This window comes from Cetorhinus maximus, chromosome 4 (assembly GCF_964194155.1).
Source record: "Cetorhinus maximus chromosome 4, sCetMax3.hap1.1, whole genome shotgun sequence".
Taxonomy (NCBI): domain Eukaryota; kingdom Metazoa; phylum Chordata; class Chondrichthyes; order Lamniformes; family Cetorhinidae; genus Cetorhinus; species Cetorhinus maximus.
The window spans coordinates 11,559,343-11,584,804 of record NC_135882.1 but is presented as its reverse complement, the minus strand read 5'-3'; the positions used below and the strand labels follow the sequence as shown (position 1 = coordinate 11,584,804).

Here is a 25,462-nt window from a genome sequence, read left to right as displayed (position 1 = left end):
TGGCTCAGGCTGCAGTCAAGAGGGGCCAGGGCCACGCATTGCCACTAACCTAAGAATGCTTAGCGCTGATCTGAAGTGCAGAAAAGTAATAAAAGGCCCGAATGTGCAGATAAATAAAAGCAAACAGAGCAGGAAGGTGCAATGCCGGCTCTGCAGCTGGGCATGAAGTACAATAGGGGTGCAGAATTGTTCAGCTCGTTAATTATAGCTTCAGTGCATTACAGTCAAGAAATGTTCACGCAACAGCAGAACACCAACAAAATGTGAAAATCAGTGTTGAAGCTGATACTGCTCTATGCAAATTCAAAGTATTAAAACCAAAATTTCTCATAGGGTAAATTAATAGAATTAGAAAAATATAATGATAGCAATTAAAGGCAAAAAATGCAAATTTTATAGTCAAGGACAATTACTCCATTTATAGTGTATTGGAGTGGTGCCAGATTAGGGTAATTTAGATCCAAGTAGCTCACGGTTATAGCATGATGAATGTTTGCACTTATTCACTGAAATGCAAATAGGTGAGAAGTTCAGGAAGAAAGCTCAAATTAGAAATACCAGGGACAGTACTTGACTAAAATGATGGGTGCTTCGTCCTGTACTATATACCGGCGAAAATAAAACGGGGGTTACTTTCTTCCCGCTGTTGTACTTAATGTTGATCGGGGCTACATGTTATGACTGCCGATCTTGCATTTAATTACAAGAGGTCATTAAGGAGTTTAACATGTTGGATCCCACACAGCCATTCTGCATCCTGATACACCAAAAGGCAGATTTATTCTATCCCATATGAAAACATCCGTCTTGTATGAAATCTAATTAATAAAGAAATTATTCATACAATTTCAAAATTATAAGATCTATCGGCCACACTTTTTTCAAAACACTATGGATAAACCCATTAGAGTTTTTCATTGCACCCTTTCGTTTTATGCCTTCACTTCTAAATGTTCAGTTTACAATTACCGCAAATGGCTACCAATTAAAAACACAGATGAACTGATAAATCCATTTTTCAAATGACATTGTCTACAGTTCTATCTGTCTCTACCAATCTACTTGGCTTACACACACACAGTATCTATTGATCTAATCCATCTTTCTAGCTATCTGCCTGAATTCAAATTCCACTAGCTGCCATGATGGGATTTGAACCCACGCCTGCAAAGCATTACCTACACCTCAAAATTACTAACCCAGTGACATTAGCATTAAGTCACCCTCACCACAGTATGCTGGAGTTGAATTATCTCAGTAGGGTCACTTGTCTTCGCTTACAGGCAAATGATGCATCGCCTATGGCAATCTCTCTCTGTTGTTAAGGACAGTCTTATCATAAAATCATACATCACAGGAGGAGGCCATTCAGGCCTATCATGCCTGTGCAGGATCTTTGAAAGAGTTATCCAAATATTCTACCTATCGTGCACTTTCTCCTTAGGTGTTAAATCAATCCCGTGCTTGTTGGTGAAGCATGAAACTAAACACTAATACTTTTCTTGATAATAGGTTTATTTACAGAAGTTATCATTATTTATGTCTGCTGCCAACCTAATACCCCATTATCCCAGCAGTCTCTCTTTATAAGTGCTCAAGGTACTTAACTAAACAATGACCTTTACCTGTGTATCTTAACAATATTATTAACATTCCATTAATAATGGTCCAGCAATTTTTTTCCTTTTCAAGTATCTATTCACCTTCCCTTCAGAGTGGCCATTGAATCTGCTTCCACCATTGTTTCAGGCAGTGCATTCCAAGTTGTAACAGCAAGATGAAACAAAAGCAAAAAAAGTGAGATTAACTGGGAGCTGGCATGAGATGCAGTCAAATCTAAGTGCAAGCATACAAACCATGATGACAGTTGCATGGAACAAGCAATTTTTAAAAATTTTATATATATCAGGCAAGGCTTTTAGTGATGGCCAGCTATTCAAACATATTAGCACAATAAGAGGGACATTTTCCTAAGTTGCAACCACGGTGGGTTCAGTATATTCTTGGAAGGTGGTCTAGTCTTTTACTTTTCCAGACCTGGTAATGTTATTAAACTTTTACTGGCTCTGAGTTGCCATGGGTTGAAACTGACTGCCCTGAGCCCCCTCTGCAACCATAGGGTGTTCAACTACACCTCCCTCTTCTGCTTAATTTTATTGAGAAGCACATCCACAGCCTCACTGGTGAGCCTTGGTCTCTTGTACATTCTGCAGACATCCTTCTGTGGAAGTGCAGCTATGTATCCATTTTTGTGGTGTTTTCCCTTTGAGCTGCTGCAGCCCTCCAGATGCTGCAGCAGTAAGCAGGTTCCCACCCCTTACATCAGCAAACTCCCAGTCACTGGTGCCTTGATACTGGGAGCTTGCCATTGTTACATGCTCTGGGAATAAATTGAACCTTACTCACAGGACAGACAACCTATGAGATAAGGTGGAGGGCTGTTTTTCCATCTGGCCTGTATTATTCTCTGCTGGCTTCATTAGCGAGTGCAAAGGTAACATTGCATCAGGAGCAGAATTTTCCCATTGGCGTGTGGGGGCGGGCCCCGAATGCACACGCGTAAAATGACATGCGGTGATGTTGTGCGAGCGTCCCGGCGTCACCGTGCGCCATCGCGATATTTCATAGGGCAGGCGCGCGATGCTCTCTGATGCGCCCGCCATTAATTAACGGGCCACTTAAGGCCCTTGAGACGCTAATCGACCGTGAGTTTTCGGCGCCTGTGCAATCTTCAGGTTGGCTCACGGGCAGGCGGGTAGGGCACATAACCTCATCCACGGGCGGGATAAGAGGGCTCAGTGGGGCCGCGAGTGGGCTCTGTCAGATATTGATGTTTCAAAGTTACTGATACTTGCCTGTGTGATCTGCAATACTTCAAAACACGTACCAGCTGCTTGGTCTGGACTCATAACCCTCAGGTCAGCACTCTGCAGTGAGGAATCTTTTTTGGACCTGCAGGTTTCTGGAAGTCTTCCCTTAGCCTGGGAATGGGAGTTGAACTGTCCACTGGAGGCAGCTCCTCTGAGGAGCAAGGGAGGGCCAGAAGGGGAGGAGGCCAGGAGTGCACATTCAGCCTCCAGGGGAGCCTTTGGGAGGACAGGCACAGGCACAAGGGGCGCAGGGCCAAGAGGTAATCCAAGGTGGAAGGGGCCACAGAAGATGCCACTATCCTGCTGCCAGGATATACAGGCGGCGATGCAGTTACCTCAATATGTCTGAGGTGCAGTGCCAAAGGAGGCTCTGTCTCTCAAGGGAGACAGTCATCTCCATCTGTCAGATGATTGGGCCTGAGATCTCTGCTAACTGTGTGGGTGGCCAGCCCATGCCAGTGGCTCTAAAGGTCACAGCTGTCCTTAACTTCTATGCCTCTGGCTCCTTCCAGGGCTCGGTGGGTGATCTTTGCGGTGTCTCCCAATCAGCTGTCCACACTTGTGTCAAGCAGGTGACAGATGCTCTGTTCATCCTCTACCGTTGGGACCAGGCAAGACAGACACAGTGAGCCAGAGGCTTCGCGGCCATTGCTGGCTTCCCCCGTGTCCAGGATGCTATAGACTGTACACATGTGGCCATCAAGGTGCCAGCAGGTGAGCCCAATGACTTTGTCAACAGGAAGGGCTTCTACTCCATGAACATGCAGATAGTGTGTGATCACAGGATGCAGATTCTACAAGTCTGTGCAAGGTATCCAGGCAGCTCCCACGATGCCAGACACTCCCAGGTGCCGGGGCTCTTCAGTGCTCCAGCCTGGCTGGATGGATGGCTGCTGGGTGACAAGGGCTATCCCCTCAGAAGGTGGCTCATGGCACCTCTCCGCCATCCAAGAACAGAAGCTGAACAGCGGTACAATAGGAGCCACGGCTCCACAAGGGCTGTGGTGGAGAGAGCCATTGGTCTTCTCAAAATGTGCTTCCGATGCCTGGACCGTTCCAGGGGTGCACTCCAGTACCCCCCAGATCGTGTGTCGGTGATATTGGTTGCATGCTGCGCTCTCCACAATCTTGTGCTGGAAAGGGGGGATGCTGTGGATGATGAAGATGTAGACGCAGTGGCTGCGGCTGCACACGATGAGTCCAGCAGTGAGTCCGAGGATGAGCACGCACAGGGAAATGCCGAGGGGGTAGACGCTGACCCGGGTATACTCCAGGGAGGCAGGGACACCTGGGAGGCTTTAATCCAATGAACGTTCAGCTAGAACACCACAGATGGACTCCAAGGACAAGCCTGGGCTGTATGCTTCATATTCGAGGCCTAAGTGCAAAATCTGGTTAGAAACATTATCTAAGGTCCTTGTTAATAAAGCTGAATGTCCCACAAAGCACACATTACATTACTTAAAACCATCCACCTGCAGAACAAAAGAGGCACCCTCAGCCATGGTGACATGTCTGAATTTATTATTGCAACCAAAGGAACTTAATGAAACAAAATGACAAAGGTGTTAAATATCACACCAACTCATAAAGACCTCATCTCGGGCCAGCACAAAAGCACCAGTGATAAACCCGTGGTGTGCCTAAGGTGCCTTATGTTTATGCTTTCAGGTGCTATGTCTTGGTGCTGCCCCCTCGCTGGGACAGGCATCTGAGACTCTGCTGCCTCTGCTGTCCTGTTGGTCTCGATGACCTTGGCGGCCGTCCTCTGGCCCGTGGAGCCTGTGCTGGCCCCGCCTGGGAGGGAGCGGCCATTTCCACAGCTGGCACCTCCCTGGTCGTCGTAGCCTCATCGGATGTAACGGTCACTGGCAGAGGGGCGGAGGAGCTGCCGCCCTCATCCAGAGCGTCCTGAGAGGAGCCCGCAGAGACGACAGGCAGCTGCTGCGCCGACGTGAGGCCGGTTCAGACCTCCCTGCTCACTGTAGATGGATGGGCACCAAGTTGGGAAACTTGGTGCTCAGACGTTCTCCCACGCTGGCACTGGCCAGCTGAGGTCAATGCCAATGTGAGGGCTTGCTAGTCCGAACGCATCCCCAGGAAACCCTAATGGGGTCTCCTGGAGGAGCCTCTCCACGAGAGTCGCCACTCTCTCCATAGAGGACGCATGGCACTCGGACATGAGGCTCATTGCATCGGCGATAGTCCGGGTAGACTCCTCCACTACGGACACCGAACCAAGCATAGCCTCATGTATCTCCACCAGATGCTTCCGCACACCCGGCCGCATTTCCTGTGTTTGCTGCCTCATGGACGAATCCAGAGGCTCATCATCAGGCACCGACTGAACATGTGCCTGGTCCCCTGCAGCCCTCCGACTGCTGGTGCCATGGGCACTCTCTGTCTCTCCCAGCTCCTCCAGCAACTGTGAAGTGCCCTCACTGCTGTGCCCCGGGACACTAGCTGATGTTCTAATTCCCACTGAAGTGTTAATATCTGCGCTGGTGCCTGCCTGGCAGAGATGGTGTGACGCTGGTCAGACTTCAGGCCCCTCGGGTGTGAGAGGGAGCCTCTGCTGCTCCTCCTCCCGGCCCTGCTCCGCTGATGCTGAAAGGAAGAACAAGGACATTGGATCAGTTAATTCGGAGACAATGTCAATGTACATCCCTGTCCCCTGGATCATTATGCGCTCACCCTTCTATAAGCAATGGTCAACCCATGTGGCAAACTTCAATCACTGAACATTCAGCACTGCCATGGCTGTTGGGAGAACAATGGTGACCTCGGTGCTGGGCAAACATACCTGCCCGTGGCACCCCTGCCTCACTGACACTAGTGGACCTGGGTGCATGGCATCTCTCCAAATCTAGGGCCTCCTGTTCAAAGCAGCTGAGAATCGTCAACCGGGCCGGCCCTCCACCAGTCCTCACCCACTCAGTGGCATTATGTGCATTCTTCTCCTGAAAAGGAGAGAGGAACATTGATTAGTGCAACTTGTACCTGGATTCTCTTCACGGACTGCCCACCCCAACCAGAGTGGGACATTGCGGGGCTCCAGTGCCTCCTCACCCCGCTGCTGCAGAACACACTCACAAAGATGCTCTCACAAAGAGGCCTGTCTTCCCCCCCCCCCCACCGGCCAAATGCTGCCTACATCACATTAAGCACCACACGGTCTAACCTTCCATAGCAAGGAGGTGCAAGCATGTGGAGTGCAGAGGGCAGCAGATCGACTGGTGCCACCTTGAAGCTCCCCTCCCAGCATGACATCACCCTGACTTGGACATGTCCTGGAGTTCCAGCACTGCGCCTAGGTGCAGCTCCTCCAGGTTGCCCCCAAAACAATAATGTGGGTGTCAGTGTACCACATGCTGTGGGGGCAGAACCCATCTCTTCACCACCCTTTCCGGGTGACCTCGGCATGGGCAATATCTGCTGGCCCACCCAGCGAAGGACACATACCGTCAATGATTCAATGCGGTAACGACATTCAGACTTGGAGGGCGAGTGGGGGGTGGGGGTGGTGGTGGGCATCGGGGGGAAAGCCTACATGCTGGGTAATTGACCCACCCGCATAAAATAGTGGCGCAGGCCCATGCCTGCTCCGCACTCCCTCTCCCCCTGCCAGCCAAAACATTCAGCCCCAAATCCTGGCAAGGTTGGGTTAAAATTGACCCCTCTGGTGCAGCCGATCTAGTTAATGGTAAGCAGACTCTAATGACCAGTAACCATTCACCCAATAAGCGTTTCAAATGATCAGGAAAAATAGGCTCCACTATATTATCATGGTGGGCCAAAGTGTAAAACTGTGCGAGGGTTCTGCTGCAAGGCAGCGCAGAGCCTAAAACGACTTAAAAATGAGTATTTTCCAACTTTTCTTTTAGTTGAGGGACTGAGGTGAGACCTGTCTGTGCACAGAGGGTGCGGAGCTCCCTAGCACATGGAGTGGTTGAGGTGAATAGCACAGAGGCATTTATAGAACAGCGAGATAAACATGGAGGCGGGGGTGCGGGGGAGGATGGAGAAAGGGATAGAAGGATGTTGATGGGGTTGAGGTGAAGATGGAACTTGGAAGAGAGTTTGTGTGGAGCATCAGTGGGCCTGATGGGCTGAATGGCCTCTCCCTGTGCTGCGCATTAAATGCAATTCAATGATGATCCTGGGGCATCACCCAGACCAAAAAAAAAGGGAAGAAATCAATGGTGGTGGTTTTGCTGCCTGTACCTGTTTACACAGTTACCCTGAGTGCAGCAGTTGTGGGAATGGGGAACAAACGCTTCAGCCAGGATTTCCCGGCTCGGGAGTGGCGGGACCCGCTGAGGGGGGATGTGGCGAGATCAGACAATCCCGGTGGCAGGCAAGGCTGGAAAATCCCACCCTTATTAGAGACGAGCAGGGCCTTCTTTTGGGACAACAAGGACAGGGGGGTTTGACAAATGAAGAGGAATCGATCCACAGGAAGTGAAGATTTTAACAACATTTAAAAAGGTGACAAGCAAGTTGGCATCAGTCGGCTTTTATTTTCATGTGCTTCGGGTACCCGCTGAGTCATCTTTTCACTTTTTTTGCATGAAACTGAGAGGATGTTTGCGGATTTTCTATTTGTCTTCTCGTTATGACTAAAGATTTTACACAAGGCCAAGCGGCTGACACTCAGGTTGTGAAAAGAAACCTGCAGGGCACTTTAAAAATCAAAAAATTATTAAATCTGTAATATGTTAATAAAATGTTAAAACTTTTAACGTCAGTTCACAAAAGCGCAAGGCTGTGTGGGCAGAAGTTTTAGGTCGGGGGGGCGAGTGAGCGCGATTGGTGGGCCTGGGAGCAGCGGGGATCAGACCGATGACCACGATCGACCCCCAATTGTGATTTCACGTCGGCTGGTCAATTAACGGCCGGCCAGCGTGAAACGCGCGCTGAGACGCTCAGCGTCACCAGGGCGGGAGTGGGAGCGGGAGGAAAGCGGGCGCTAACGTCAGCGCGGGCCCGGGCAAGCGCTGAATGTAAGGCCCCGGAAAACCAAAGATAAAGGTTTCGGAAGCTGAAAGAAAGTGTCTGTGCATCGTTATAAATCACCTGAAAACTTAGCAACTGAAAATGCTGCGCGCAGGGCTTCATTTATATTTTATTTCAGCGCGGAAACCTCATCCCACCCCCTGGGTAAGGTTTGAAGAAAAATTGCCAAAGGCGGCCTGGCCAATTCGCCCATCTGCCAACCGTCAGGATGGACGGACCAACCTAAAATTAAAGACGACTGTGACTTTAATTCCACCTTCCGATTGCCGGCGGGCGCGCTTCAGACTTTTGTGCGTGCCCGCCCACCGAAATATCACGTGAGTGCAGGGTGATGTCAGGACCCTCACCCAACATCACCTCGCACGATTTTGGTTCCGATGGGGTCGGACACACACCCGCGCGGCGACCTAAAATCTCTGCCCTATATATTATCCTCTTCTGTTACTCCGCTTTAGAATAGTGTTTATTAACATAACCTAACTGGTCTATGGAGACCTGTCTTCAATTGAATTGGGCATTTTTTAAAAATGGAATAAAAAAATGTTGCATCACACATTCTTAAAGTAACCTATTATCTGCTGATACATAGCGGGCGGCATTTTAAGCTCTGACCCGTGGCGAGCTGGGAGGGTATTTATTCGGGGGAGATTGTGGCAGATGGGGTCTTCAACACCTTTCTGCCTGGACCCCGATTAAGTCCATGGCAGAAGACCCATAGATGGCTTTCCCACCCCACCACCATTTCAGGGCCTTATGTAGGCAATTATTGCCCAATCTCTGGCCTCTGCCCGCTGCTGCTGGTATTAATCAAGGGAGGGGTTCCCATGCAGGGAACATGAGAAGCAAACCTGAGGGTTGTTTGTGGTCTCCGGGGAAGAGGGTGGGGCGTGGTTGTGAGTCCCCCAATTAAAGGTGCTCAGTACCTGATGGAGGGATCCTACCTTTGGGAAGGGGGCCCCATTGAGAGCCACCCCTCTGCCATAGCTGCTGACCACCCCCCCGCACATCTCCCTCCCCCATGACCCACATCCCATGAAGCCCCCCGCCCCCACCATCACTTATCCCTGGCCTGGGTCATCCCTTGATCCTGGGTCTCTGGTGGGTGCATTGGTTGGCAGCTCTCGTCATGTGGGACTTCCCACCACTAGGGCCCTGACTCCATGGAAGACCGGCAGTGACCTCTCACCTGCTTGATTGGTTTGTAATACACCAGGCCCTGTAGTCCTGCCACATCCAGTCGTGAATGGTGGTGGACAATTAAACAACTCACTGGAAGAGGAGGCTCCACAAATATCCCCATCCTCAATGATGGAGGGTCCCAGTACATCAGTGCAAAAGATAAGGCTGAAGCATTCGCAACAATCTTCAGCCAGTAGTGCCGAGTGGATGATCCACCTGGGCCTCCTCCTGAGGTCCCCAGCACCACAGATGCCAGTCTTCAGCCAATTCGATTCACTCCACGTGATATCAAGAAATGGCTGAAGGCACTGGATACTGCAAAGTCTATGGGCCCTGACAACATTCCGTCAACAGTACTGAAGACTTGTGCTTCAGAACTAGCCTCACCCCTAACCAAGCTGTTCCAGTACAACTACAACTCAGAATCTACCTGACAATGTGGAAAATTGCCCAGGTATGTCCTCTCTATAAAAAGCAGGACAAATCGAACTTGGCCAATTACCACCCCATCATAAGCAGAGTGATGGAAAGTGTCATTGACAGTGCTATCAAAGTCACTTACTGCTCACTGACACTCAGTTTGGGTTCTGCCAGGGCCACTCAGCTCCTGACCTTATTACAGCCTTGGTCCAAACATGGACAAAAGAGCTGAACTCCTGAGGTGAGGTAAGAGTGACTGCCCTTGACATCAAGGCAGCATTTAACTGAGTGTAGCCTTAATCATTTCGATCCCAGAACATTACTGCAGGAGTTCGTCAGGTTAGTGTCCTAGGCCCAGCCATCTTCAGCTTTTTCATCAATGACCTTCCTTCCAATATAACATCAGAAGTGGAGGTGTTTCAAGATGATTGCACCAGTGTTCAGCACCACTCACGACTCCTCAGATACTGAAGCAGTCCATGTCCATATGCAACAAGACCTGGACAATATTAAGGCTTGGGCTGATAAGTGGCAAGTAATGTTCAGGCCACACAAGTGCCAGGCAATGACCATCTCCAAAAAGAGAGAACCTAACCATCTCCCCTTGATGTTCGATGGCATTACCATCACCAAATCCCTCACTATCAACATCCTGGGGATTACCATTGACCAGAAGCTGAACTAGACTAGCCATATAAGTACTGTGGCTACAAGAGCAGGTCAGAGGCTGGAACTTTTGCAGACAATAACTCATCTCCTGATTCTCCAAAGCCTGTCCATCATCTACAAGGCACAGTGCAGGAGTGTGATAGAATACTCTCCACTTGCCTGGATGAGTGCATCTCCAACAACACTCAAGAAGCTGGACAACATCCAGGACAAAGCAGATGGCTTAATTGGCACCCCATCCACCGCCTTCAGCATTCACTCTCTCCGTCACCGATGCACAGTGGTAGCAGCGTGTACCATCTACATGGTGCACTGCAGCAGCTCAGCAAGGCTCCTTCAACAACACCTTCCAAACCCGGGACTTCTACCACCTAGAAGGACAAGGACGGCAGATAGATGGGAACACCACGGCCTGCAAGTTCCCCTCCAAGTTACTCACCATCCTGAATTGGAAACATATCGCCGTTCCTTCACTGTCGCTGGGTCAAAATCCTGGAACTCCCACCCTAACAGCACTGTGGGTGTACCTACACCACATGGACTGCAACAGTCCAAGAAGGCAGCTCACCACCACCATCTCAAGGGCATTTGGGGATGGGCAATAAATGCTGGCAAGTGACGCACACATCCTGTGAATAAATTAAGAAAAGGCTTTCCCAGGAGGAGTCAACGTAGGCTTTCTCGCTGGCTCTCCAGCCGGCAGTCCCTGTTGCCTCCATAACATTCCCAAACAAACCTGCACCCCCTCCCCATGTGTGAGCACTCAGATTTTCATCTGGACTGGCTATATTTTGTGCTGTTATTAACTCACAGGGGTCATTTTATCTCTGGCCGACACTGGATCCACTGCTTCTGATATGTCCTTCCTCATTGTCACCTTCATTGACTTGAAGCTGCTATAGATGTATAGCAGACAACTGATCAAATATCTCCCATTTTACTCCATTATCCAGAGCCAAAAATTCCCCCTCTGCTCCCTATTTCAACTTGCAACCTTAGCATCCTTCCATCAAATGCAGTTTAAATTGTGCACTGTGTACTTTATAGCAAACATTTGTGCACTGGATTTGAAATTTTCCTCAAATGCAGAAAATTTCCAAACCAGAATCTGTACTTTAAAGTCTCAAACTGAGTGTACACATAAATGCCAAAACAATAAACAAAAACAGAATTACCTGGAAAAACTCAGCAGGTCTGCCAAAACAATGACTGGTTCTTTAATGGTACACAGAGTGGCATCATGATTATGTCACTGCACAAGTCATCTAGAGGTCTGGACTAAATGATCTGGAGATATGAGTTCATATTCCATCTTGGCAAACGGGGAATTTAAATTCAGTTAATTAAATAAATCTGGAATAAAACTGCAACTGGCAGTAATGATGACTATGTAACTACCAGATTGTCGTTAAAACCCATCTGGTTCACTAATGCTATTTAGGGAAGGAAATCTGCTGTCCTTACCTGGTCTGGCCTACATGTGACTTCAGAGCCACACCAAAGTGGTTAACTATTCACTGCCCTCTGAAATAGCCTAGCAAGCCCTCTCAGCTGTACAGAGATGGGTAATAAACACCAGCCTTGCCAGCAACACCCACTTCCCATGTATGGATAACAAAAGACAATAGAAAGAAAGTAAAATTGGGCAAATTTGGCAGCAACACGTAAGGGTAAAGTTTGAATTGAAAACCTATTTAACTATGATTGTATACATTCCATACATGTGTATACGAATATATCCTGCATATATATTCCATGTGTGCATAATTTTTCCCCCTCAGTTGTCAGTATAATAGTAACTGGAGGGGAAGATTTTTTTTCTGGTCGCTGTGTGTTAATGACTCAGTAACACAGTGGGAATGCTTCCTCTTCTTGGTAATTCCAGGGAAATTGTAAAGCCTGTTCTTTCGGAACATTTTCCTTTAGGATTCTGCCAGTAGCAGTGAGTAGGCAAAATCTTCCTCGTCCAGGGAAATGACGCGGATGTGAAAAGGAAGACAGGCTGCCTTGCCAGAGTACAACCATGTCCAGTCTGCGTCATTGTCGTCCTGTGATAAACCTGCTTTTCAGGCAAGGTGAATGCTCTGCAACTATCGGGTCTTTCTGCCATCTGGAAGTAATTGCTGAGTGTGCAGCACTGCTGTCTCCCAACCAACGTGAACCATTGCTTAAAATACAGTGGCCTGGTCCCCTTTGACAGAGGTGCTGACTCATGCTCTTGGACTGCTGCATTAAATGATGATAAATTGTGGCCTTGCCTTTTTAAGCAGTTGCTCTTAATGATAGCACTGTGTAGCTGCAATCGGGAATTACATTGATTGAAATATGACAAATAACTACATGCCGTGTCACACCACCGCACAGATTACACTTTGCGCAGAAAGCATATGTGCTTTATAGCCGCAATTAAATGTTTTTTTCTTCCAAAAAACTCCAGTGAGAACATTTGAGAAAACGACTTTTTAATCATCTATATAGCTGTGAAAACTACTGCCTCGTGATAGTTCTGAAAGTCTGCACACTTAAAATTAATTGTAATCCATAGCTTTAGAAAATAAAAAGCTCCCAGATCAGTATTTAATTCAAATGTATTTTTTTCTTATCACACAGCTGTTTCCATTAGCTTCCACCGCTTTAACCGTTCCACGCTGGGTCATCTTTCTCAGGGGTACCAGTTTGCCTCATTGTTTGATGGTACTATAAATAAATAGCCTCCACCATTGTGGCAGTAAGAACGTGGATTAACTTTATAAAGAGAAAAGGCTGAATCAATTTTGCCTCTGCAGAAACATTTAACGAAATCAAATATAGTTCATTAAAACATGGAACGGTATTCAGCAATAACATGCACAGTGAAGGAAATACAAGCTACTTACATTTATAATTAGCCTGCGAGAAAGCAGGGCTTGCATTTATGTAGCACCTTTCACAACCTCAAGGCATCCCAACTGTCTTACAGGCAATGAAGTGCTTTTCAAGTGAAAACAGAAAGTGCTGGAAATACCCAAAAAGTCTGGCAGCCTCTGTGGAGAGAGAAACAGAGTGAACGTTTCAGTTCTGGTGAAAAGTCATTGACCTGAAACATTGGGCTGAATTTTCCCAGTCTTCCTTCCGGGGGGGACCGAGAGCAAAGTTGTAAGATAGCCCGATCGGGTTGGCTGCCCAACGCGTTCCTGCTTCCCAGCGATCTTCCGGACGCGGGCTCAGTGCGACAGAGGCTACCCCCTTGGCAGCAGTGGGTGGTCTCTGAAAAGGCAGTTAGGGATGGGCAACAAATGCTGGTTTTGCCAGCAATGCCCACGTTCCATGAAAGAATTTTTAAAAATAAAATTGGACCATCATGTTCATAAGTTGGAGCAAAATAAATCCAGTTTTTTTGATACAAATGTAACCTGGGTGGTTACTTAACAGTTTGTGCATTGTAACAGATGTGACTGCCAGTAATTCATTCAGTTATGTTTCCTGCCATTCTTTTAAGTGTATATTTAAAATGCACAAGCTAGTGGATGCTAAGATCCAGTATGTAACCAGCAGCCCATTGTATTTTGTATTGGAGGTGGAATTTTTAAAACGCTGACCATCCTTACAAAGGTGCAAGCAAGCAATATCTTCCTATTCCAAACTCAGCAATGTGCCCAGTTAGGAAATGCTGCGTCTCTTCCGTGTGGCTACAGATCTCAGGACTGCTGTGGCACAGGCTTGGAGAATTAGGTGGTGAACGTTTTTTGAGCCATTATTTGTTTTTTTTTTAAAAAAGAAACTGATTCTTGGGATATGGACATCGCTAGTAAGGTTGGCTTTTCTTGCCCATCCCTAGTCACCCTGAGAAGATAATAGTGGGTCACTTGAACTGCTACAAGTGGTTTGAATCAGCTGAGTGGCTTGCTTGGCTTCAGAGGGCAGTAAAGAGTTGAAGTGGGTCTGGGATCACGTGTAGGCCAGACTGGACAAGGATACCAGGTTTCCTTCCTTAAAGGGCAGGGGTGAACCAGTTGGGCTTTACTGTCATTTTTGAGGATGGCAGCTTTCTGCTTCCATTTAAAACTGAAGCCAAATTCTCAAACTGCCTTATGAACTCACTTTCTGGATCACAACAGTGACTATTCTTCAAAAGTTACCTCATCGGTTGTAAAGGGCTTTGGGGTATCCTGAGGTCACGGAAGGTGCCAAAAAAAATGCGAGGCCAGGAAAGGGCCATGCCCACTTGAACACCACCCCCCCCCAACTCCCAGCCTCCCGGTCGCCGCACGCAGCTCCCTCATCGGGGCCTGCTTGCCCGGTTCCAGCAAGCCCGCCCCGCTTAACCACTTCCCTGGCCTCCATCGCTGCACCTGGTCAGAGGCTGGCTGCAGTCCCAGCAGTGGCCTCTGCTTCCGGTGGCGCTGCTGGGACTGCAGAGCTGTCGGCCCTCTGATTAGCCAGCAGCTCTTGGAGGCGGGGCATCCTGCCCCAGAGGGTGGGAAGGCACAACGTCAGGCAACTAATTGCCTGAACAGCATTAAGTCCGGTCCTGCCTCCCAGGGCTAGCAGAGGTGGGCTCACCTCTGACCTTCCAGCCTGTGGGCAAGGCCACCACCTCCAAGTTAAACCTTTCTTTCTATCTGTTATTGCAGGCCTCTGGAGAAAGGTTACAGTGTTTCCGGTACTACACAATAAATACTTTCCCTTTGAGTTGCATAGGTGAGGGGTATGTGTATTGCATTAGCCAGTTAGAGAATTATTATGTGAAAACACTGCCTTATGTCCTATACTCACACAAAATGGGGTACCTTACATTATTGCTCATGGCAACAAATGCACTAATATTGTTATTCTATTTTAAGAATATTTGAATAAGATAGTTTCCAGTTGAGTGTAAATCCTATAACCCTACCAGAGCCAGTGGTTGCTTTAGGTTGGAGAGGTTGGGACTGTTCTGCTTGGAGAGAAAAAGGCTAAGAGGAGATTTGATGGAGATGTTCAGAATCATGAGGGGGCTGGGCAGAGTGGATAGGGAGAAACTGTTCCCACTCATATAAAGATCGAGAACGAGAGGGCACAGGTTTAAAGTGATTTACAAAAGAAGCAAATGCGAGGTGAGAAAAAGCTTCTTCATACCGCGAATGGTTCAGGTCTGGAATGCACTGCCTGGAAGTGAGGTGGAGGCAGGTTCAATCGAGACATTCAAGAGGGCATTAGATGATCATGTGAATAGAAACAATGTGCAGAGGTACGGGGAAAAGGCAGGGCAACGGCACTAGGTCACAATGCTCATTTGGAGAGCCAGTACAGACACAATGGGCCGAATGGCCTCCTTCTGTGCCATTAAGATTCTGTGATTCCGTGATTTATTGGGAACAATAGAATGGCCCAGACTTCCCAGACTGGGAATGTGCGCCAGTGCAATGGGGCATCTAGACCATTCATTGCCCTCATCGGAGTGTAAAATGGGACCAGGGGTGTAATGGGCAGCTGCTCCACTACTGCCAGCTTCTTCCCTCACCCTGATGGTGGAAATTGGCCCTGTTTTACACCAGCACACAAGGTCAAAATTACCCAAAGCTAAAGTGGATAAAACTTCACCAACAGAGATAATTGAACATTGCAATCGCCTCCAACTGGGAATTGAACTTGTTACTACTTATAACATGGAGTGTGGTGCCTCCTGAGACTACAAGCCCCCATCCTCCCACTCCAAAGACAAAAGCTATGCAGAAAAAGGGAGAAGGAAAAACTCATATTAAATGACAGCTTCTTAAGAGGTACGATTTAATAGGCAAGGCCATCTATAAAACTTTTACAGCCTAGTTCTATTCACAGGGATGAGACGGGAAGATTACATCTGCAGTGCCAAAGCACATGTTAATAAGATCACAACTTTTAATTAAGCAATATGTATAAGCAGATTCACATTAAACCGTGATTTGTGGGATAGTTCATTAGACTGTTCTCCAGCCATCAGGCAAAAACTCAATACCAATCAAGCAGCCAGAATATTAGCCAGTTTCAAGTATGCCCATTGAGTAGATTATTGATATCCCCTCACTCTCGGGATTGGTGACTTTAGGAGCCTTTTGTTTGTTCTGCTCCCGGTTCAGAACTGGAGGAGAAATTGTGTTAGCTATTTTTGATGAAGCGATCAATTTGGATTCTCTGTTACTCCACTCAAGGACGCAAAGATTACACAGGAGTTTTACCCCATGGCTGTGCATGTAGTAATGAGGTTTTATCATTACCTACGCTTTAGTGCTTGACAGCAAACAGGAGCGCTGTAACGGGACCTGTGGATTATAACAAACCTGCCTTCATATAGCACCATTCATGGCCCTCAGGGCATCCCAAAGCGCTTTACAGCCCATGAAGTACTTTTGAAGTTTAGGGGTGGATTTTACAGCCCCCGCCTTGTATTTGAAGGTGCCGTGGGGGGGGAGGAGGGGGGCTCATAAAATAAAACAGCTGGTCAGCCTGCCACCTACCCGGTCACCACCCCCACCCCCGATCTACCTCCCAAATTATGGTGGGCAAGTAAGGTGTCAGGCAGCCTGCCCACCCTTGGCGCCTATTGAGGCTCCTAAATGGCCGCTTAAGGACCTCATTCCACCTCCACTGCTATAATACATGTGGCAGGGGAATGCGGAGGCAAAGCAGGCAGCCCGGCAGCTTTCACTGCACTGACTGCGGTGGGCAGGAAAGCGGGTGCCTCCTTTGGGGGTGCCCCATGCCCACCTGAGACAGTTCCCCCCACCTCCCCCACCCCCCCACCAGATTGTACCCCTCTTTAAGCCTTGCTCCTGGCCTCTGAAACATGGCCCCCCCCACCCACATCTTGCTGGGCTCTGCCAGGCAGGCCAAACCAAAATCCCTGACTTACCTGAAGCTGGGGATCCTTCACTCTTCATCTTAGGGACAGCTTGTAGCCCTAGCAGTGGCCACTACTTCATCCTGGCACTGCTAGGGCTACAGAGCCGCCAGCTAATCAGATTCGCCGGCAGCTCTCTAAGACGGGACTTCCTCCCAGTTGGGGGCAGAAGTCCCATCCTGAATCAATTCAGGTTGCCACTAGTGCACTATTGCTTTGGGGCAGTCAGGTTTCTGGATGGCATGGTGCTGATGGACTTTTAAGTCCAGGTAAATCCAGGTAACCTCCTCCCTGCACCCCACAACTCCATAAAATCCACCCATAGTCAATGTTGGAATGTAGAAAATTACTGAAAGCATTGTGCTTACCTCCTGAAATAAGATTTTAAAATAAAACCAACCTCCTAAAGGACAAAACCCATAAACATTTTACCAACTGACTGCATTATGCATTATTATCCAAATGTTATTTTTTTTCCACACAATTCAAATATATCCTAGTTATAGAAGTTGAATGAAATCTTGAACCAACAAAGAAGCAAGGTTGGATTTAATTGTCCAAAGTCACTGGCCCGGGTCCTGAGCATATTGAGGAGGAATTGGATCATTTAGCCAGAACCCTCTCTGCCTAAATTTTCTGGTTCAAATGGGCAGTAATGATCCCATATTTGACATTTCTCCTTTACTCTTAGCCAACATGGCCAAAGACATCTGGCTGTTTGATTGATTTCCATTTGTGGGATCCTGCTGTGCATGCAATGAATGCAATCCGTCCTTAGGTAAGTGTTAGTGTGCAGCAAAAATGCTTCACTGTAGGTGAGGCTTTCTGAGCATTTCTGAGAATTATGGGTGAGGTGCTACATAATTATCAGGTCTTCTTACATGTATCATGTCTGCTGACTAGAACAGGGGTTTAGTGGGCTAAATTTTCTTGAGACCCCTGCACCATTAGTAGAGTCTCATACTCAGCAGCCATTGGAAAATGAATGGTGCACTCTCTGCGGACCGGAGTTCCAAAGGAGAGACTCGAAGTGTCAACTCTGTTTCCCTCTTCACAGATATTGCCAGACCTGGCAAGTTCTTTCAGCATTTTCTACTCTTATTTCAGATTTCCAGCATCCACGCTGTTTTGCATTTACTCTCTGCGATTTCCTGTGTGCTGGTTTCAAAGGATGGAAAATGATGGGAGATGCATGCCTGTTAATTTGCACTAACCGCCCGCAGTTGCTATGGAGATCTTAGGCCTTAACGGAGGTCACATAGCGTCAGATAACGCATCTCTAGGTGTACAAGGTAATCATGTGTGTGATCTCAGTTAACCCAATATCATGAATGCCACAACAGCTAAAATTAAATTCCAAATTATTCAAAGCAATTAATTCATGCTGTCTAAATATTGCAAAAACACGGTAAATTATCAGATAAATTATTGGGAAGTTGCTGGTAAAGTAAGCCAACTTCATGACACAGGACTAATTTTCTAGTAATTCACCCTTCAGGCTGAAGAAATTCCATAATTGCGGCATTAAAACACCATTTCTTTTCTAGTAGAAACCTCCTTGTTTGTCTGCTAAATTTTAAATGCAAAGGTGCAGTCACAGAAATATTATAACACAATAAATAATTTATGTTGCACCAGTGAACTAAGATTGAGCAAATTTTAATGATCCAAAATCATGAGTACACTTCTCTTGTAATTATTCTTATTCCCATGCTTTCTTCATTTTTTTCTACCAGAATCCACTAAGAATAAGTTGAAGTCAGTCAAACAATAATATAATCACATCAACAACTAACTTTGCTTTTCTCTTGTTATTTTTTTCTGGTCTGAGTCCTTCCTGTTGTAGGTTGCGAGCACAGTAGCACAAAGCTCATTGATCAGTGTGCTCTACTACACTTCACACAGCTTTTTCTCCAAATCTGGGAACAATAAATGGGCTTCCGTTCATATAGCACCTTTTCACAACCTCAGGGGATCCCAAAGTGCTTTACAACCAATGTAGCATTTCCAAACTGAAGTCACTGTAATGTAAAAAACACAGCAGCCAATTTGCACACAGCAAGCTCCCATAAACAGCAATGAGATAATGGCCAGATATTCTGATTTTTCTGATGTTGGTCAAGGGAGAATCTATTAGTCAGGAGGCTGAGGAAAACTCTTTTCCAAATAGTACAATGGGGTCTTTTATCTCCATCCAAAAGATGGCACCTCTGTCAGTGCAGCACTCCCTCAATGCTGCACTGGAGTGTCAGAAGGGATTATGTAGCCCAGTGTCCAGGGTGGGGCTTGAAGCCACAACCTTCTGACTCAGAGATAGGAGAGCTACCCTTGCCCCACGGCTTAATCAACTAGCCATCTCTATCAAAGAGCTTGTCTTCAATTCCCTGCCATAGTACACATGGAAATAAATAAATTATTGCTTTCGAACATATGCTCCAAATACCTACAGGCATTTTTGTCACATTCATGTTCATATTTACTGCTTAAATATGAAATCAATTTCATTTTAGGTAATTTAATTTGCAATGATACTCCATCTCACAAAGGTATCATTTATGTATTCAACAGAATGAAACAGGAGCCTATCAGAAGATGGCAAATTGAACTGATGCCCAAAGTTTGAAAAACCTTCCAAAGCAGAATTCGAAATAAAGTCTTAAATCAAATAGTTATAAGAAAAGCTCCCTAGTACATTGTGTTTTTGTTGTTGTTTGTAAATAGATTAACATCACCCACTATGCATTCTGAATTCCCCAGTGCCTTGGTTTCTTTTGATATGGGCTTGTTGTCTGTTCCCGTAGTGATTAGCATGAACATGAATGAATGTTTACATCAAGAAATTCACAGCTTGAGAAAATAATCAGAGAAAATTTACAAAGGTGAACAAAATGTTTCCCAAGATAAATCCAGACATTCACAAGTGATGTTCAACCTTATTCCTTGTAGTTATCAGGCTTTAAGGTCTTCTGGCATTGCATCTGGAAAAAAAAACAAAAGAGATTCGCAATTCAGGAACCGTAAATGGCAAAAATGCAAAGAATGGCACTGGCACTTTCCACAAATACAAAAGTACTTAACCTTTTCTTGCAAATGATGTAAAACAATGGATGTACTTTATTAACTTCCACAGGGTTTCTCCCTTTTTGTGCCATGGCTTCATGACCATGCCTTTCCCTACGGTTTCCATGGATCATTTGTGAACATTTGGCAGGTAATTGGGATAACCCTTGCAACAATTCTGCTGCTTTGTGGTGGTCCCAGGCCCTGGCACTATCCTCAGCCTGGGTTGCCATGATGGACCTCAAAACCACCCTCTACATCTACTGGCCTCTGAAGGTCCAACTAGGCCCCCATGAGGTCAAGGATATGGGACTTCCCAGCGTGAGGGATTCCCCTCCCCCAAATGCATCTCGTCCTCTATGGCGGATGCATGGGGAAAAGGGGAAGAGTGTGGCTGAGACTCCGCTCCAAACGAAGGCCAAATGAATGCTCGACTTAAGGCCAGGGCATGGATTATCTGCTTCTGGGCTTACTTTATACAGAACTAATGCTGTCATTTGCAGCTCAGCTGGTAGCATTCTTCCCTCTGAGTCAGAAAGGTGTGTATTCTCATCCTTCTCCAGAGACTTGAGCACCAAAATCCAGGCTGACACTTCTTTGCAACACTGAGGGGTGTGCGGCACCGTTAGAGACGCCATTCTTTGGATGAGACATCACACTGGTGCTCTGTCTGCTCCCCAATCCGGACATAAAAGATCTCCCCTATGGCATTATTTCAGAGAAGAGCAGGAGAGTTAGCCTTGGTGTCTGTTTTATCCCTCCATCACTAAAACAGATTATCCATTCATTATCACTTTGACTTTTGAGGGAGTTTGCTGTGTGCAAATTGGCTGCTGTGTTTCCTACAATACAATAGGGATTGCATTTCATAGGGCAAAATTTTCCCCCCAGTCCAGGGGGATGTGCGGGAGCGGGCGTGGGTAGGCAGCCCTCCAATCGGTGCACCCAATCGGGGGTGCACTGCCATTTTTAGTGGGCGGGCAAATTAAGACCCGCCCAGCATGGCGTCCGCAGGGAAGCGCTATGCCCTTCCTGTGCTGGTGGAGGAGGACTCTTAAAATCGGAAGTGTGCCCCTTCGCGCATGTGTGTGAAGGAGCGCTCCAACCTCCCTGATACTAAGTTCTGCCTCAGGGAGATCAGTGCCAAAGTAAAAATGGTACTGCAGTGAAAATTTAATTCACCATCCATGTCCCCTCATATGACAATGTCACATGAGTTGGGACATAGACATAACGTTAATTAAAAGTGTCTCTTAATTTTTTGACTCAGCAATGAAACCTCATCCCGCCTGTGGATAAGGTTTCATGTTTTGTCTTAAGCCCGCCAAGGCTCCCGGCCTGCCCGCCAACCCTAAGGTTGGACGGGCAGGTCCATTAATGTGCCCAATGACTTTGTCAATGGCCTCAATAGGCCGTTGACAGGTCGGCGGGCGCACAGCTGATTCAGGCCCCGCTGACCTGAAAATTGAAATGACGCGGGGTGACTTCGGGAGTTCCGCCCGACGTCATCCCGTGTCATTTTACGCATCGGCAAGCGGGCCCTGCCCTCGCTCGCTGACCTAGAGATCCTGCCCAATGAGTCCTATAATGACAAATGATTGTATAAAAAAAGCTTTAAAAAAGTGACTCATTGATAAATTTCCACTTTTTGAAAACAAAGTTTGTTAACAATACAAGTGTCAATCATCCAGACCCCATAAAGTTTTAATAGCTGAAACTGCAAGCACGTGAAACCTCATTATCTTGTGTAAATGTGCACTTCGCAATTGACAGCATAGGTCAGAAAGCCAGAGCTGTCAATCAAACAATGTTGTCCCTGGGACTCAGGTGTTTCAACCCATGGATTTCTGGGCTCTTGGCCAAGCCTCATTATGCATTCTTGGCTGAAAAACCATGCCAAACTATCCTTAATCAACGTAATAAAAATGAATTATCCAGTCATTATCATTGCCGTTTTGAAAGCTTGCAGTGCACAAATCAGCTGCCATATTTCCTACATTACAATAGTGACTACATTTCAAATGTTCATCATTGGCTATACACTGCTTTGAGATGTCCAGTGGTGGTGAAAGGCACTCTATAAAAAAAAAGTCTTCTTTAAAAAAAAACACAAATTCCAAATTACTTGGATTTTCCCAATTTACACTTGATTGAAATTCCCCATCTTGAGCAACTCTCCATCCTACTTTTACAGAGCCTTCCTACCTCTAGGTGAAACGAATTGCTTTCCTTCTTCTGTGACCAAGTTTTTGGTCACCTGTCCTAATATCACCACATCAGTTCTGATAAAATGTCCTCAACCTGAAACAATAACTCTCTTTCCATCCTCACAGGTGCTGCCTGAGCCATTGAGCATTTCCAGCACTTTGTCTTGATTTCAGATTTCCAGCAACTGCAATATTGTGTTTTTACCTTTGGGACATTTTGGGACAATATGTTATCTAAATGCAAATTGTTGTTGTTGTTATTCTGACCTGGTGGCTTGTAGCATTTTTTTTCCGGCGGTGTTGGTTTTATCTTTTTTACATTAAGATTGCTCAGTCAAAGCAGCCCAAGCAGCGTGTGTGTGCGTTCAGTCAGAGACTGAGCTCCAGGTCATTCTTGACTCCTTCACTGAAGCATATGAGAAAATGGGCCTTTCACTAAACACCCGGAAAACTAAGGTCCTCTTCCAAACAGCTCCCACAGCAAAGCACCTCCCGCCTTAGATTAAGGTCAATGATTAGATCCTGGAAAATGTGGACCGTTTCCATATCTTGGGAGCCTCCTCTCGACAAAGGCAGACATAGACGACAAAATTCATCATCACCTCCAATGTGCCAGCTCAGCATTCGACCAACTGAGGAAACGAGTATTTGAGGACAAGGACCTGCAACTCAAGGCTAAGGTCATGGTTTACTGAGCACCAGTGATCCCCGTGCTCCTATATGCTTCAAAGAGTTGGACAACCTACAGCAAGCATCTCAAATTACTGGAGAAGAACCACCAGCGGTGCCTTCGCAAGATCCTCCAAATCCGGGGGCAAGAAAGGTGGTCCAACAGCAGCATCCTCTCCCAAGCCAACTTGTCCAGCATCGAGGTGCTAATCACTCAAAACCAGACATGTTGTTCACATGCCTAACACCAGACATCCAATGGAACTGCTCTACTCAGAACTTAATTGTGGCAGGAGACCCCAGGAGGATAATGGAAATGCTTTAGGGATGTCGTCTAAGCATCCCTGAAGAGTTCAAATATCCCTGCTGAATCATGGGAGACTCTGGTTTGTGGTGTGCACTCTTGGGACTGCATCTGGTGGAAGAGCACACTTTGATGGGCGTCCACTCTCACAACCAGGTAAGTGGGCTCTGGGGATGCTGTGGGCCAGTTTAGCAGGTCCCGGTGAGGGGGAATAGGGTGATGGTGCTGGTGAGGACAGACAGGTGGCGCCGTTGCCACAGGGGTGGACATTGTTGCCGGGGACCGGAGAGTGCTCAAAAAGGAAAGCCCCCACTTCCCTGCACCAGCCAAAATGAAGAAGGGTCATCTGGGGAGGTACTGAACACGTGGAGAGATTCTATCGGGAACAAAGAGAGACGAGGTTGAGGCATCGGAGGTAGTGCGCAAACTTCCAAACAACCCAACTACCCAAACCTTCAAGCACCACCTGCCCCACATGTGGCAGTCTGCAGATCACTCATTGGACTTATCAACCATCTCCGATCCCATGGAACCAGAGTGGCAGCAAGTCATCCTCGATCCCGAGGAACTACCTGAGAAGGAGAAGTCATAATGACTTCTTGACAATCTAAGCGATTACTGGAGCAATTATTATAGACCGACTTGTAAGTTCTAGCTGTTTGCCATTTGCTGTCTGTATTTTGATAGGTGTACAGACAGTAATGCAGAAAAATGATCTTGTCAATAATTTTAGAGAAAAAGTTTGCATGCATATAAAGTTCCCCTTTACCAGCATTCTGGCTAAAGTTACCAACAGAAGATATTTTACTCCCTTAATCTAACCAAAGGAATCTCTTCCTTTTGTTCCTCTTTTCCTTTAATTCAATTTGATCTTACTGTATTGACACATATATAGGCCGCAGTTATATATAATTCATACTCCAAACCCGAGATACCCCTACAAGAACCCGTGCTGAATTTAATGCAGGGGTCCCACCATCGGGACCGAAAACAGGGCCGTGACCCCGCTTTAGCGATCAGCGGGATCCAGGGCCGCATCTTGTCAGCGGCAGCCAATTAATTAATGAACCGCGAAGAGTTGCCTCAGCAGCGCCATTAGGGGCGGTGGCCAATGCTGGGACTGCACCTGGAGGAAGTGCGCACTTTGATGGGCACCCACCTTCACAGTCAGGTAAGTGGGGTCAGGGGGTGCTGGGTCCTGTCAGACAAGGGGTGAGGGGGATGGGGTGATGGCATTGATGAGGACAGGTTGTGACATTACCATAAGGATGGACATTGCCACTGGAGGCCGAAGAGTAGCCAAAAAAAGAGCCCCCACCCGCCCCCACTGGAGGCCACTGGGAGGTTGCCAGGGTTTACCTGGCAGCCTTTCGACGTGGCGGAGAGCCCTCTCTCCATCTCTTTGCATTTACTTCTTTTCCTGTTTTCAGTTGGGAGCTGCTAGACAAGAAAAAGACATAGTTTGCCTCTTAGCAGCCTGGTAGTCACATGATACAGCAATAAGGATCCGTTTCCACATCAGAGGAATCGATTTCCATCAATTAGTCTACAACAGGCCCAGAAATGACGTGAGGAAATCCCTCAGCGAATCAGAGCTTTGTGAACCACGGGACCAATGTCACCTTTCTCCTCCCGAGCTTGGAATACTTACCGCAAGTCATTTCTGCAATTGCTCAGATATCGTATCCCAAAATGTTAGTTTCTGGAAGAAATCTATTTAATTTGGCATCGGAATGAGTCAATACTAACTGCTTCCATCATATTTCTGTGGAGATACTTGTCCCATAGATTGGCCACATGCTCACTGAAATACGTTTCAACAGATTAATTTTGAACTGATCTCTCCTGAAGTACAGACCATCTAATTCTACTGTTCTGGACAAGGTGACATGGCCTGGCATGGCTCAGTCTCTTTCCCTGCGCTGTTCGCCTTTGCCCTTTCCATCTTTCTTTCTGACCAACTTCTTAAGTACGCGATCAAGTTAATGAAGCAACCCTGTGTTCTCAACAGGCAACCACGCGCAAAGGTACAGTGGATGAGAGACAGGGCTGCACCAGTACAGCGCCAAATCCAACCCTGCCCACTTTAGAGACCCATGGAAGCTGGGGTGGGTCGATAAGGTTACTTGAGCTATCACCAAATGATACTATTATATTTCCCCGTAACCTCTCCTGCTGTATATAGAGCAATCCGAGAGTTAAAGAGTTGCAAACACTGCCTCATAACCTC

The 25,462-nt window shown here is 46.9% G+C and overlaps 1 protein-coding gene across 4 annotated transcripts in view; it reads right to left on the bottom strand.

Moving 5' to 3' along the window:
• Positions 1-17,329: 17,329 nt before the first annotated feature.
• ofcc1 (orofacial cleft 1 candidate 1) overlaps positions 17,330-25,462 on the bottom strand; it is a 322,374-nt gene continuing 314,241 nt past the window's right edge. For all 4 annotated transcript variants that reach the window (XM_078539931.1, XM_078539933.1, XM_078539934.1 and 1 more), the window contains one exon: positions 17,330-19,970. In XM_078539931.1, the coding sequence (XP_078396057.1) occupies positions 19,949-19,970 (22 nt within the window). In that variant the 3' untranslated portion in view covers positions 17,330-19,948. The remainder of the gene's footprint in view (positions 19,971-25,462) is intronic.